A 14,766-nucleotide genomic window follows, 5' to 3' on the forward strand; every position below is an offset into this window, starting at 1 on the left:
ATGCTGTTTTTGTCTGGTTAGAAATTGGATATTTTACATTTTCTTTTCTAACGGATTTTGTACAAGGCAGCCATGAGGACTATAATAAGCCTTTTCTATCAAGAACCAGCCATCACAGAGAGTACTGGAAGTTACACACAGGGACAGGCAGACCGCAGACAGGGTCGGACTGGCTGCCACCACTGAGTAAACAGAGAAAAGGACAGTGGGTCTGGGTCTGAGGGGGCATGTCCCACGCTGGCCACTGTGTCTACCACTCCTTGTCCCCCACCTCGTCTGAGCCACCACAAGGTGGAGTCAAATTTTGACTTCCTTCCAACCTCCATTAGTTTCCAGCAAGATCAGACCTCAGCCAGGCTTTGCTACTTGTACTAAACACTTAACTTGGGTGTATAAGAAATTCCTCCCTAGCCCAGAAGGGAAAGAAAAAGGGATTTTTTTTTTTTTTTTTTTTTTTTTAAATTTCCAGAGCACTTGGAATGGAACCCCAGGGATTCCGCTGGAAAGTGGTGTTTAAGGCGGGGTCAACTGCAAGGCTCCTACAGTCAGGGTGCCCTCCCTGGTGGGGCTTCACCTGAGCTGGGTGCAGAGTATGCCTGCAAAAGTGGCACTTCTTCCAGACCCGGGTGCACCGGTCTGGCGGGGCCCACTCTTCAATTAAAGATAGGTGCCACGTTTTGTCTGCAGGATACTTCTGGGGCGCAGCTCTGGGCTGCAAAGTGCCCAAAGTACAGTTTAAAAACCATTAGATACAGCCTTCCCTCCTTCAGAGAACCACCCCAATCTCAGGAATACTGGGGTTCAGATACATTTGTTGCAGCCCAGCACCCAGGCAGGAAGGCTGTTTGTCTGAATGCATGAAAATAATTTATTTTTTAAAAAATATCTTGTGGTGCTTCCGAGAAGGGTCAGTGTTTGGGGGTGAGGGGCATGAGGCTGAAAGAGCAGACTCCAGCAACCCACAACAGGACAGGGGATAAAGGAAGGTGTCAGTCATCCCTCAGCCAGGTCAGGACAGCCACCACACAGGAAGAACAAACATGCCACTCAGATACGGGAACTTTGGTCAAGCAGGAACATGTTTCCAGCAGCTGGAGAGCAGGCACACCAGGAGCTAGAGGTCGCTAGAAAACAGCTAGATGGGGCGTCACACAGAACTACTAGAGGAGGCGACCGCACTCCTCCTCCTAAGAGCACTAGGAATCGGCTCCTTTTGTCTCTGACCTAACTCAACAGAGCACGAGCAAAAAGCGCGCAGGCGGAGTACAGTTGCCAGGAAGCAATACCGAGCTGTTCACTCAGCAGAACGGCGAGTGCACACTTCACACGCGCCACGGGCCACAGCTCCTAGGGTGGTGTGCGCAACACCTGTACACCAGCGGCACCTCACAAAAGGGGTCACCCAAGCCCCAATGTGGGGCTCTAGCAAAAGGGGGATGGGGCCTCTGGCTGGCTCTGAGCCACAGAGCCCTGTCACTGGCTCCAATCTCCCTGGGGGTTCCCCCACTCGCACATTGACTCGGCCTGGGGTTCTCATTTGAAAGTTAGACTTGGTGGCTCCCGCTGAGAGGAGATGAAGGGCTGGGAAAGAATCGGGTCTAGCCAAGCTCCAACCACAGCGTTTAGGGGGAAGGACTGCAATTAAGGTGGCTGTGCCATATGAGCTGGTGCCAAAAGATAGGCAAGAATGAGGCGGGGAGGTATGAACCTCTAAGAGGAACGGTGGGAAGCAGGGCAGGTGTGAACTTCCAGGAGGGGGGACAGAAAGAGGAAGCTGAAGCTGGTCCCATACCTCCTTGCCCTCTCGGCAACCGCCTTGGCAGTGACGGGTTTGGTTTGCCAGATACAGTGCTGATGGTGCAGTGGAAGAGCTGGCAGATAGGATGGGATGGGATGGGCAGAGGGAACAGGGGCTGGCTGGCAGGCTGGGGTGGGCAGAGGGAACGGGAGCTCGCTGGCAGGCTGGAGAAGACATTTAAGTGGAAAAAGCAGGGTGGGTCCTGGGAGCCCACACCCCCTCCAGCCCAAGTGGGTTGCTGGGCAACTCACAACACGGTGCCAGCCACCCCCATCAGCAGCCACCACAGGCTGCATGGGAGCTGCAAGAGGTAGACATTGAACAGAAGCGACACTGAGCTCACGAGTGCCTGCTGTGTACACAGATGTTTGGCTCTGGCCTCAGGGGCAGCCCAGGGGCCTCTAAGACACCCAGGAGGCCATACAACAGGTATCAGCCCGGGCCAGGGAGCAAGGGGAGACTGTGCCAAGGCCAAGGACTTGGCAGCAAAGAAACACCTCCTGTCACCACCCAAGGGGTCTGACTACCATAGAGGAGGTTCTAGGCTCAAACCAAACGTAGTGGCCAGAGAGGGAAAGGGAATACAACGGCTTGAGCCAATATTCCATGAACCTCCAAGAGCCCGAGGTTCAGCCCCATGCATTCCAGAAACCTAAAGAAAAAAGTCAGTCTGAGCAGAGCTATGGGAGGGGCAGCCATGTGGTCCCCTTTGTTGGTGGAAGGAAGTAGGTTTTTGTTTGTTTGTTTTTCCCCTCAGTGTACACAAACCAGTTTGTTCTCCATGAAGTAGTAGCTTCCTTCCTCTGAGGTACTGGGCTCCCTTTCAGCCCCACCCTAGAATCCCTCTCCCAGGGTGGGGAGGGATGGGAGGAGGAGGAGGAGGCCCACTGGGCATTCTGCAAAGCCCCCAGAGAGCAGAAATGCTGGACAGCCTAGGAGTCAAACCCAGTACCCATGTCAGCCAGGAGGCCCCTTCTAGTTACAGAAAACGGCAGGGCCCAAAGAGGATATGCTACAGGACTCAGGGCACACAGCCAGACCAACTCAGGCCAGAGTCCGTGGCCTGCTGCCTCTCAGGGAAGTGCACAAGGAAGAGGAACATCTGTCTTCAAGGGCCACAGGAGAATAAAGATACAGAGAACAAGAAGGGGAATGAAGGACAGCTGCAAGACGGTCAGCACCAGACCGGTCCCCAGGGCTGTGGACAGACTCCACATATAGATTGGACCCAGGGAATGTCCGCTCCCACAAGGTGATCTCACTGTGTCGTGACAGCCAGCCCCCAAGTGGTGCCCCGGATGTCACAAGGAGGGCAGACATAAACGCCACTCACGCTTCTACACACAGTCAAGTTGCTGTGCCTGCAAGCGGCCTGCCGGAGGCAAACACCTGTCCGGCCGTCTACCCAGCGCTGGGGGCTTCTCTAGTGTGAGCCTGCCTAGCGCGGCTACAGAAACCTCAGGACTCGAAAAGATGGTCGTCGACTTTACCCAAACACTGGGCACAGGCAGGCTTGGCCCAAGGGTCACATTCACACATCACCCCTGACTCTGGCTTGTGGGCACAGGCATGTCACAGGCGGCTGCACTGAGACACCCCGGATTTCACCCCATCGCAGCCCAGAGAGCTCCCCAATGTCAGGGCAAGGTCCCTCCCTGCTCTGGTCGGACACTGCTGGACAGACACGGGAGGGAAAAAGCAGGAAAACGCCTGTGTCAGGGAGAAGGCAACCCTTCCCTTCCCTGCAGGCCGCCTAGCTGCCCCTACTGTTCTGAGCACCGCCCACCCCTCAGGGCACCGACTCGAACTTGGGGGGCCCACGCGCCCAGCTGAGCACAGGTAGCGGCCGCTCGTGGTCCTTGTCGGACTCGGGCTGGCTCTGTGCCCGCTCGGGCTTGGGGTTGGGGGCGGGTGGGTCCGGCTGCTGCACAGACATGGTCCTGCGCAGGTGGTTGCGCTTGCGCAGAAACTCTGGCTGCGCGTGCAATCCAAAGCTGCCCTTGCGCAGGATCATGCGCGAGTTGTTCTTCTTGGGGCGCGAGCGGTGGCTGGCCTCCAGTGTCGCCAGGTGTGCGGCATAGCCTTCACTCAGGAACTGTGGAGGGGACAAGCATCAGGCTAGCATCTGACCCTGTCCCCCAACATCGTCACTTCCCTGGGGCATCCTCCAAGAGAGTCTGCAGCTTCTCCGAGCCCCAACAGCAGTAACAGGGAAGCTTACTACAGTTCTAGGGTTCCCATAGGCCACTGAGCACCTCTGTCTGTACCCTGCATTCTGGCACAACCCCAGAACGGCACAACAGCTCTTTCTGACTGCCCTTTGTCGTCCGCCCCCCACCCCCACCCCCTTCCTGGAGTCCGGCTTTGTCCTGGAGTCTAGGTTTGCAGCTCATCTCCAGGGCCCCATCATTCTGTCATTCAGAATGGCACTTGCTTTGCTATAAACAGTCATTGCCATTTCCCCTTCCCCCAGATGTCATTACACTCGGATTCGCCCCTGTGGTCAGCAGGGGGCCTGGCCCAAGGCATTGCTCAATAGAGATAAATGAATGAGCATGAGCGAAAGAAGGGATGAGCGAGTAACTGAATGATTAGGAGCTGCCCCCCGACTCCTTCCCTGGCCCTCACACACCTGGCACTGGGTTTGGTACTTCTTGGTGGGCCGGCCCACAATGAAGATCTGGGATGCAGGGAGGCCCAGCACACTGTAGACGGAGATGTCTTTTGTGGAGCCGTAGGCCGCAGTGATTTTGATGAAGCACTGAAACCCAAAACAAGCAGGTAAAGAGGGAGGAAGACCTAGGGAGACCCTGCTGGGGGAACCCTTCATCTGCACTCAGACACCAAGCCATCAGTCTCCCTTTGCTAAGAGTCACCCCGCAGATGACTGCCCCTTCCTGCCCAAGTATCTCACATTAGATCTCAGGTGGAGCTCTGTGGCTCTACCAGGTTATGACTACATTACTTACTGACACCATTACCCAGTTGCAACCCCCCTACCCCCACACACCTACCCGCCCACCCCACACACCTCCCACGGTGGGGCCAAGTGTCCCTTTGTGGATAAGGAAGATAAGTTCCAGGTTCATTCATTATGGACCCTAAACTGGAGACAAGCTCTGGGCTAGCCATGTGCCCCTGCCTCCAGAGAGGTGGTCTGTTGAGCTCCCCAAAAGTCCAGCCCCAATGTAGAGATTTGCCCTCCTTGTCCTGGGGTGCTTTCTTTCAGCTAATTGCCTTAATCTCCCACCTACCTGCAGGTGGTGCTCACTACCCAACTGCTCTCACTGTGTGTCTCCTATCAATGTCACCCTTTGTCCCACCATGTTCACCGGGGGTGTGCTGGCTAGTTTTATGTCAACTTGACACAAGCTAGAGTTATCTGAAGGGACGGAACCTCCATTGAGAAGGTGTCCCCCATAAGATGCAGCTGTAGCACATTTTCTTAATTAGTGATTGATGGGGGAGGGCCCAGCCCATGGTGGGTGGTGCCATCCCTAGGCTGGTGGGTTGTATAAGAAAAGAGGCTGAGCAAGCCATGAGGGGCAAGCCAGTAAGCAGCATGCCCCAATGGCCTTTGCATCAACTCCTGCCTCCAGGTTCCTGCCCTGTTTGAATTCATCCTGACTTCCTTCAATGATGAACTATGATGTGGAAGTGTAAGCTGAATAAACCCTTTCCTCCCCAAGTTGCTTCTGGTCATGGTGTTTCATCACAGCAATAGTCACCTTAACTAGGACAGGGGACTTAAGTCTGAGCTGCAGTTTCCCTCCTTTCAAATGCACGGTCATCACTAGGACGACACTGTCAGCTACGATTCGAATAGGAAGTGTACCCTATAGGCACATGTGCGGTAAGCCTGGCCTCCAGTTGGTGATGCCATGGAGAAGTGACTAGTTAATGTGCGCTAACTTCATCGATGGGGCTGATCCACTGATGAGTTCGTAGTGGGATGGACTTAGGTAAAGTTTAGTCCGAGGAAGCTTGCCCTTGGCTTGATCTGTTTCCCGGCCACCATTGGGCAAGCAGCTTTCTTCTGCTACTCACTCCCACCACCGTATTTTACCTCCACCTCAGGTCTACAGCAATAGAGCTAGCGACCACAGACTGACACTTCTGAAACCATGAGCCAAAAAGCCTTTCCTCCCTCAGGTCGATTTCTCAGGTTTCTGTCACAGGACAGAAAGAAAGGTGATGAACGTATTCTCCCCATGGAGAGCCTGCTGCCTCCCACCCTTACAACCTGTTCCAGGTTGAGACCCACCTTCACGCTCTATCCTATCTCTCTATCCCCTTGGCCTTCAGAGGTGTCCTTTTCACCCCAAGGTTATCCACCCGCCAGGCTTCAGCTAGCGGACAGCTGTCACTTTGACAAGAAAGGGCCTGCTGCTTGAAACTCTCCTGTCCTGGCCCTCTTCCTCTCCGCCTGTCCTCCCTGTTTTCAGCCGGCCTTTCACCCTGCTCCCAGAAGCACGGCATGGCTTCACCTGGCTCCAACCACTCCTGGGTGGTGCCTGCCTCCCCACACAGCTCCACTGACTCATCTCCAGGGCTCCAGTTTCTGCCTACAGTCCAGGCTACTGCCCTGATCCATGTGCTGGGACTCACATGACTCATGATCCATGGTCCCATCATCAGCCACCTCATGTCCACATCTGACCTCATCTTCTCCCTGCCTGATCCTCCTCCTGTATCCCTTCTCATTCCATCCTTTTATTCATTTACATATTCATGCTACTAGCACTTATTGAGCACCTACTGTGTGTCATCATCACCCCAGACCCTGGAGAGACATCTTGAACAACACAAATAAACCCAATGGCACCCTGATCTCTCTTGGTCATGCAACAGGACAACTGAGAGCCCCTTGACCATAATCAACCATTCCCAAGTCCTGACGATGCTACCTGCTGAGTCTCCTGACTGTGGATGCCTTTCTCTCCATCTGTTGTTACTGTCTGGATTCTAGCCTTCTGTTCTTGCTGGAGTATCGGCCTCCTAACTACCCTTCCTCCTTAACGTTGCCAGTGTGTTCTCCAGTGAGCTGCCAGAGAGATCTTTCTAAAACCCAAATCAGATGCTGCCACTGCCTATTCCAAACTTCCCCATTGCCCCACACTGCCCTCAGCAGAGAGCCCAAGATCTTGATCTAGTTTCCAGGGTTTCTAAAACCTACCGAGCTTGGGTCCCTCGTGATCTCTATGGTCTCAGCTCCCACCTGTCCTTGATCTGACCCTGCCTACACATACCCCCATCCTGTATTCCTTCAGCTCTGAGAACATCCCAGGCTATTTCTCACCCCTGCACCTTAGCATCTGGTGAAAGTTGTGCAAATCATAATGGAATTACTCAGGTCAACCCCATGAAAAACACCAAGCCAAGAGATTATGAAGGAGGTATTCAAATTCATGACGGCATGATGGCCTGATAATCCCTCTCCCTCTCTCTCTCTCTCTCTCTCTCTCTCTCTCTCTCTCTCTCACACACACACACACACACACACACACACACACACACACACACACACCCAATCTGCCAGGACCACAACCCTACACAAAATCCTGCAGTGGCCAGGCATGGTGGCACACGTCCCTAATCCCAGCACTTGGGAAGTAGAAGCAGATGAATCTCTGTGAGTTTGAGGCCAGCCTGGTTTACATTGGGAATCCCAAGCAAGCCAGGGTTACACAGTGAAGTCTGGTTTAAAATATAAAAATTAAGTTTTAAGAAGTCGACAGCAATCTCCCACAAGCAGTACTTCTCCAAGAGTATTCGCTCAGCAACTGTCCATTCACCCTCAGACTGAGGTTGTCGTAGTTATTACTTGTTACAGCCAAACGGTATTGCCTTAGGATATATTTTGTCATCCTCCTCCATTATTGCCTTTAAAAATCCCCCTCGCCTCAACCTCTTTGATTGGTCCCATAAACCACCATGGCACATGCATCCTCCCACAGGGCTATTCCCAAATGAAGCTTGATTTCTTAACCTCTTTGTATCTCCCCAGGTCCAGTACATTGTCTACCTGACAGCTCATACTCATATGTCAAGACTAAGCCCAGAAGTTATTACCTACTAGAATCCGCTCAGGCTTTCCCAGGCGAACCTAAGTCCTTTCTCCTCTGTTTGCCAATATTGCCCTTTTTCTGCCACACACCAGTAATTGTCAATTTACATGCCTTTCTTTCTCTAGATCAGCAATTGGCAGACTTTTTCTTTGAAAAGCCAAATAGTAAATATTTTAGGCTTTGAGCTCTGCCACAGCAACTCGGCTCGGCTCTTTCACTGCATCGTAAAGGCAGCCACAGACAATACATAAACAGATGAGCTTGGCTGTGTGCCAATAAAACTTTATTTATGGACACTGAAATTTGAACTCGTATAATTTTCATTTGTCTATTCCTACTTTCCATCTGTGAGTCAGCCTCCTCTCTCTCTCTCTCTCTCTCTCTCTCTCTCTCCCTCCCTCCCTCTGTCTCTCTCTCTGTCTCTGTCTCTCCCCCCCCATTCACTGCCCCCCACTCCCAACCCCACAGGGGAGGACTTCATGGAGGGCTTTGCATAAAGATGCCCCAGCCTCTTCCCAGGGTTTCTGCTGTCTAGCTAAGGCTAGGAATTTGACTTTTTAACTGATTCCTAGGTGCGGCTGGAGAATCACAGCTCTAGGCGACAGATTCAGGAAGGCAGGCTAGAAATGCCAGCACGAGGCAGGGAGGAACACAACAAAGCCTGAAATGTCTCAATAGGCACTGGGATATCTATTGAAGGAATAACCGGATATAGAGACAAGAATTTAAGTCTTGGAGTCAGGAGAGATAAAGCATGAATATTTGTCAATGAAGATTAACACCTGCCTCCTAGGTCTGTTAAGACGGCCCAGTGAGAGCTATGCACTCTGCCAACAAAATGTGCTTCCCTACACTAGCAGAGGATCCTGATGCCCAGCCCCCTGGGATTGGAAAGAGGGTGGAGAGGGTCAGAGCTAACTCCTCCCTGGACTTCTAGTGGGTGTGGCCACAGTCCCGCCCCAGTCCCACACTCACCTCCTGCATGAGGTTGCGAAGGAAGATGGCCTTCTGCCTCAGCGGGTCGTGCACCAGTCCATCCGAGAAGAAGATCATGCCCTGTGGGAAGTTGTGCTGGGACAGCCACGACACTACCCGCTGCTTCTGCATGTCCGGCCGCCCCGTGATGTAAAGGATCATGTAGCCCAGGTCCTGCCAGTGCCTGGCGAGATGGCATTGCTGGGTCCAGCTCGGCCCCCTGCAGGCCGCCCGCTGCCCCTGTCCTGACTGCCACTGCCCTCTGGAGAAGCCAGCAGTAATGGTAAGGGGGCTCTCAAGTCCTTGCTCCCGGTGGGTGAGTGGTGTACATTTCCTCAAGATGGCCCGTGAGAACTGACTTGATTTGGTTCCTCCCTGTTACCTCCCCTGCTTCTGCCTTCTCCACTAACAAGAAAACTTCCAATATGCCCAGGCCAGAGGCTATGCACCCACCTTCAGTGCCTGGTACTTAGTTCTGTCCCATCTTTCTCACGGACTACAAAAGTTGTTGGTGGCCACTTTCCCTCTGGAAACCTTGAACTAATCTCTGTCTCTGTCTCTCTCTGTCTCTCTCACTCTCATGCGCTTAGTTTTCCCATCTATAGGATGGGTTATTCCAAGGATAAAGGCATTAGTCCTAAACCCAGAGTTGGCTTCATTATCATCCTTGACAGTTTCATGGCAATTTCTACAAACCACAAATCCAACCAACACTGTTGCTCCTTTTCCTGAAACCATGCCTGGCTCCCTAGTGCTGAAGTAATATTTCAAGGCTTCCCTCTACCCTTGGGCTCTGCCCTGATGAGTAGAATCTCCCTATCCACATAGGGCTGCTCTGCCACCCCTGTGCTCCTGGCTCCGGACCCTCCGCTGCCTGTCTATATCTTCATCCTTCAGGATCCCCCTTCCAGGAGGAAATTCTCCTCATTTCCCAGGTACAATCAGTTCTTTACTCTGTTTTCCATGGATGGCCCAAGATACAGATGAACCCAGACCTAGGTGGCACTAGCTAGCCCCCAACTGGCTGCCACAGATTGGGCTTTCTAAAGACCATCTGGGAAGATGCGAAGATGCGCAATGCAGGTGTTACAGAGATGTTGGGAGTTCCCAGGGGGACCCCCAGGCAGATGGGATCTGTGCAGGCAGGCAGGCAGGCGGGCCCTCTGTTAGACTAATAGAAAGCAGCTTCTGGCAACTAACTAGGTGAGGCAGCACTGTGTGGAAGGAAGGAGGAGCCACCGAGGGAGAGAGCACATCTCCGCTGTGGGATATACCAGCCAACCCTCCCAGTGGGCTGTGCAGGACCTCTCCTCCAGAGCCACAAAGCAGCTGGAGACAACTGTCTCTCCAGAACCCCAAAGTCAGCCCAGCTTCTCTCCCTGAGCAAGGGAGGGTAGTCCCTACTACCCCAGCTGACACAAACTCCCAGTGCCTGCCCCCCAATTTCTGTCCATTCTGGGGGTCTAAGCCTCTAATGCCACTAATGACTATTTCTCATCCCTGGTTTATTTTCCTCCGCTGGTCTCAGATTCTCCCACCAGCAGCAACCTTTACAGAAGACCCCAAGCCAGCGCCTGGTCTGGAGCTGACCCCAGAGAAAAAGTGAAAGGATGCCCAGGAGAAGAGAAGAAGAAGAGGTAGGAACAAATGAATGAGCTCAAGTCTACAAATGAGATTGATCTCCCCAAGATTCCCAGTGAATGACTCCTAGATATAAAGCCAGAACTTTGCAGTGCCTAGGCCCAGAGACCTACAGATGTCCTAAAGAAAGCTGTGGGGGGAGGGGAGACTAATGCGCTTCCCCCAAAGCTGCTGGCTCCTGCCCTGGGGAGACACCTTCCTTAAGAGAGGTAACACTCACCGAACAACATCCACTGCCCCTGGCCGGACCTTGGGGTCACTTCCCATGATAGACACACTGGCCGCAAAGGAGCCGTCAATGCTGAACACAACACACTCCATGCCTCGGGGCAGCACCGTGAGGTAGCTCATCGCACAGGTCTGGTCACCCCTGAAAAGTATCAGCCTGAGGTCAGCCTGCCGCTGAAATCAGTCAGTCTTGGGGCCCAGGTTCTGGGTAGTGTCCCCTGATACCATGGCTGGTGGCCTCTTCCCTTTTCCTCTCTCCGTGTAAACAGAAAAAACTCTGTCTTCCAGCCTGGATGGGAGAGGCCCCCCAAAAGTCCACGGTGAGAACCTCACACACACACACACCCTGGTCCTACCTGACCACCATCTTTACAGGGTAGACACCAACCCCCAGGCGCCGGGGCCGGGGCACATTGTATGTGATCCTGCCACTGTTGTTGGTGATCTCTGTGTCCAGGTGGACCCAGCGGCCTGACGATGGCTCTGTCATCACCAAGATGTCCACCTGCAGCCAGTGAAGGAAGTGAGGGACCTGCTGAAGGCTGAGGGACCACATGCTTGACAGCCCAAACAACAGACCCTTGGGCACAGCTTCCTGCCTGCTGTATCCTAGAGTTTCCTATAACCCTCCCTTCCAAGTGGTGGCCACACGGGCTTCCCCAGATCTTTGGAGATGCCAAGTTCCCCTTACCCCTCGTTGATCTGCTGGGCAGGGAAAGGGCTGCCTGCTTTGTGCTCCAGCACTGTTCCTACTATCACCCTTTCTGCCCTGGGGTGCTATGAGTCACGGGGGGCAGGTGAGCCAAGGAGATGCTCAACCCTGGGTACCTTCTCTCCAGTCAGAGCCACCATGTCAAGAGGGCCATACATGAAGCGCCCCACCAGGACCTGGGGGCCATCTTCAGCAGCAATTACATCATTGGCTCGATGGTTCGCAGTAACATTCTGCAAGGACAGAAAGAAACAACCCGGCTCAGCCTTTGCAGACAAGGCTCACTCTTGCTTGATCCTTAGAGCCTTGTAAGGATGGCTTCTGGGCTATGGCCCCACTGAGTCAGGTGTCCCATGAGCTGCCTGCACGACGATTCCAGAAACAGCCCATGAGTTACCAAAACCGAGTCTTAGGCTGCCCACCGAGGTGTGCCCCATGCTCTTGAGTCTGCACACCTCCTGAAGTGACAATTGGCCTTTACAGCTGTCATTCCTTTTTAAATTCCTGGGCTGGAAACTACCCAGTCACCTTTGGGTCTTTCTTCTGCATAAACAGCCATTTACCATGTGTCCTTTTTTAGTGGAAATTTTCAAATACACAAAAACAGAAAGAGTAACACAGGCAAGCTTGTGAGCCTGACCAGAGCATACGCACTGATTGGCTGACTGCCACCCAGGTCTCCTTTCTCTGAAGCCTGAGCCCCACACAGGATAGTCAGGATAGTCAGGATAGTCAGGGCAATGTCCTGGATGGTGAGTCATTTCCTCCTTTGCTGCCTCGGTATCCTTGTCTTTCAGTTCTGCCCCACTCATTCTGCAGCTCCAAGTCCTGTGTCGGCCCCCAACTGTCCACCACTCCCAGGCTAGCCTTGGAGACCCTAGTCCCTCAATCTGGTGACCTTTTCACTTCATACTGGTCAAGTCTCTGTGTGTGCCACGCCCACAAGTGTTGCATTTGGACTCTGAGAGAAGATCCCAATGGATCTCTGTATTTCAGGGCTGCCTCTTGATAGATCTTCTGTCTTTACAGATCTGATCCTACCTGGGCAGCATCCCACGCCTTCCACTGAAGTCCAAACCCTGAGTGTGGCACACCGAGCCAAGCCTGGCAGAAGTGCCTCTGCATTCTGTTTTCCTGGGGCTCTTCCTCCACCCTCCTGTCCTGACATTCCCCTTGTTTCCAAACTTCAGCCCATCCCTTAGCAGCAGACTCACCTCCATCCTGCTGTATCTATTGGCTCCCCAAAGACGTGATTTCCACCTCCTCTCAGCTTGCAAAGCCATGTGATTCAGCACACACACACCCCAAAAAAACCTCAGTAGAACTCATTAACACCAGTCCTTGAGAGAAACCCATCACAGGACCTGCTCTAGCATGGGATTGGAGGTTCCTTTATGGGGTCACTGAAGAGGATAGATGGGTTCTTGTAAATAAGCATGTGCAATGGGCAATCAACCACAGTGGGGATCCTCACACACGAAGATACCCAGAGTCAAAGACACAGACAACAGTAGACGCTGTGCTGAGGATGTGCCAGAATCAGAACCCTCAGACACTGCTGTGGGAGTAAAATGGGGCATCCACTGTGGAAAGCAGTAGGGTAGTTCCTCAAGAGATTAAGGATAGAATCACCACCACTCCCCATCTATACCCAAAGAAAATGAAAACATATGCCCACACAAACTGTGTGGACGAATACGTAAAGCAACATTATTCAAAAGAGCCAACAGGTAGAAATAACCCAAATGCCTTTCAACTGACAACTGGATGAACAGAACATATGGATACAGTTGAATAGTATCCAGTCAGGAAAAGGAGACAAGTTGCTATACATGGACACACATGGAAACATGCTAAGTGAAAGAAAGAAGACAGAAACACATATGTGACTTCATTTACATGAAATGTCGAGAATAGCTGAGTCTCGACAACAGAGACCAACATGAGATGACTGGTTGGCTACTCAGGGAAGAGCCAGGGACAGTGGAGAAGGGAACAGAGCTGCAGGGAAAGGGGTTTCCTTTATGTGATGATGAAAATGTTTTAAAACTGACTGTGGGGGGAGGCGGAGCTGGTCGCATACAACTGTGGATACGCTAAAATCCACGAATTTGACACTGTAAATGGCTGGATTATGTGATAGGTGAATCATATCACAACGAGTGTGCTCATGCACAAAACCGTTGATTCATGAAGCATTAGTCACTCTGCCTTTTAGGACTGTTTTTAGGATCCATGCTCGATGTTTTCTCACCAGAGTGGAACTGCTCACCAGAGCACCACTGTGCTGATATACTCTCAGCCTGCACATCATCCCCACAGGCAGACTGAAGCAGAGTAGGCAGTGATGGCAGTTGGCTGAGAGAATAAGTGAATGAATGCCTCCCAGACTCCCCTTTGTCTCCCAAGACCATACAGAGGAGCCCCGTCTTTAGAGAAGCCTTGTGTGATCTGCCCTGGCAATCCTTGCCATCTTCATCCTGATGTGTATTCCTGTTGTGGCAAGGATCACCCTCATCCCTACTCAATGGCTCAGGGACCTGGGGCACAGGAAAGATTATCTATGTCAAGTCCACGTCTTCAGAAGCCCGGCATGGAGCAATCATTCCACAACTGCCCTGCTTTTACCATCCCCAGAGCCCTGGACCTCCAGGTGGAGCCAGACCCTGGGAGACCAACTCACACCTGCGCCCTGATAGAAGCACTCAGCCCAGCCAGAGTAGAGAAGAGCCCTACCAGGAAACCAAAGTTCCTATCTGGTACATGGCTGCCCAGACTCCCAAAGGTCACCTCTCCAACAGATACAACTGTAGCAAGATCTTACCCGCAACTTGACCTGGGTCCGCTTGCGCAGCCACTTCTCACGGGGGTTAGTGGGGCTCAGAGCCGTGGGGTCCAGGCCAGTGCTCTCCTTCACACTTGCGCTCTCATAACGCATCACCTAGCCAAAAGCGAGGAGGGGCTTGGTAGCATATTCTCGACCCTTGGCCTCCCAGGACAGTAGTCAGCCAAGCCCTGCTTCCGGCCTCCCTACGATATCACCTGGACCCTGCTGGGGCTCTGGAAACTGTCTCCCTTCCTACCTGTCTGGACAGCTGGAGCCAGAGAACTGTCCACTTGGTAGCTCTGCTCTGGAGGCAGCCTCTGACCTTCATGCCTGAATCTTGCGGCTACCTAACTAGCATTTGTTTGTTCTCTGCCTTCCCTCCTATATTGCAGGTGACCTTTGCCTAAGATCAGCTGGAGCCCTGACTCAGCCCTATCACCTTCTCAAGGCCATTGCTTCAGCAGCCCTCCCTTCTCTGGTCTAGACCTTTTCTGCTGGGTCATTCTCTTTAACATCC

The 14,766-nt window shown here is 52.8% G+C and overlaps 1 protein-coding gene across 5 annotated transcripts in view; it reads right to left on the bottom strand.

Moving 5' to 3' along the window:
• Window positions 1–462: 462 nt before the first annotated feature.
• The window catches only part of Pitpnm3 (PITPNM family member 3), a 106,495-nt gene continuing 92,191 nt past the window's right edge, over window positions 463–14,766 (bottom strand). For all 5 annotated transcript variants that reach the window (XM_059271110.1, XM_059271109.1, XM_059271107.1 and 2 more), the window contains 7 exons: window positions 14,247–14,363; window positions 11,539–11,655; window positions 11,067–11,215; window positions 10,703–10,852; window positions 8,842–9,025; window positions 4,431–4,559; window positions 463–3,893 (listed from right to left, as the gene is read on the bottom strand). In XM_059271110.1, the coding sequence (XP_059127093.1) occupies window positions 3,588–3,893; window positions 4,431–4,559; window positions 8,842–9,025; window positions 10,703–10,852; window positions 11,067–11,215; window positions 11,539–11,655; window positions 14,247–14,363 (1,152 nt within the window). In that variant the 3' untranslated portion in view covers window positions 463–3,587. The remainder of the gene's footprint in view (window positions 3,894–4,430; window positions 4,560–8,841; window positions 9,026–10,702; window positions 10,853–11,066; window positions 11,216–11,538; window positions 11,656–14,246; window positions 14,364–14,766) is intronic.

Source organism: Peromyscus eremicus, chromosome 8a (genome assembly GCF_949786415.1).
Source record: "Peromyscus eremicus chromosome 8a, PerEre_H2_v1, whole genome shotgun sequence".
NCBI lineage: Eukaryota > Metazoa > Chordata > Mammalia > Rodentia > Cricetidae > Peromyscus > Peromyscus eremicus.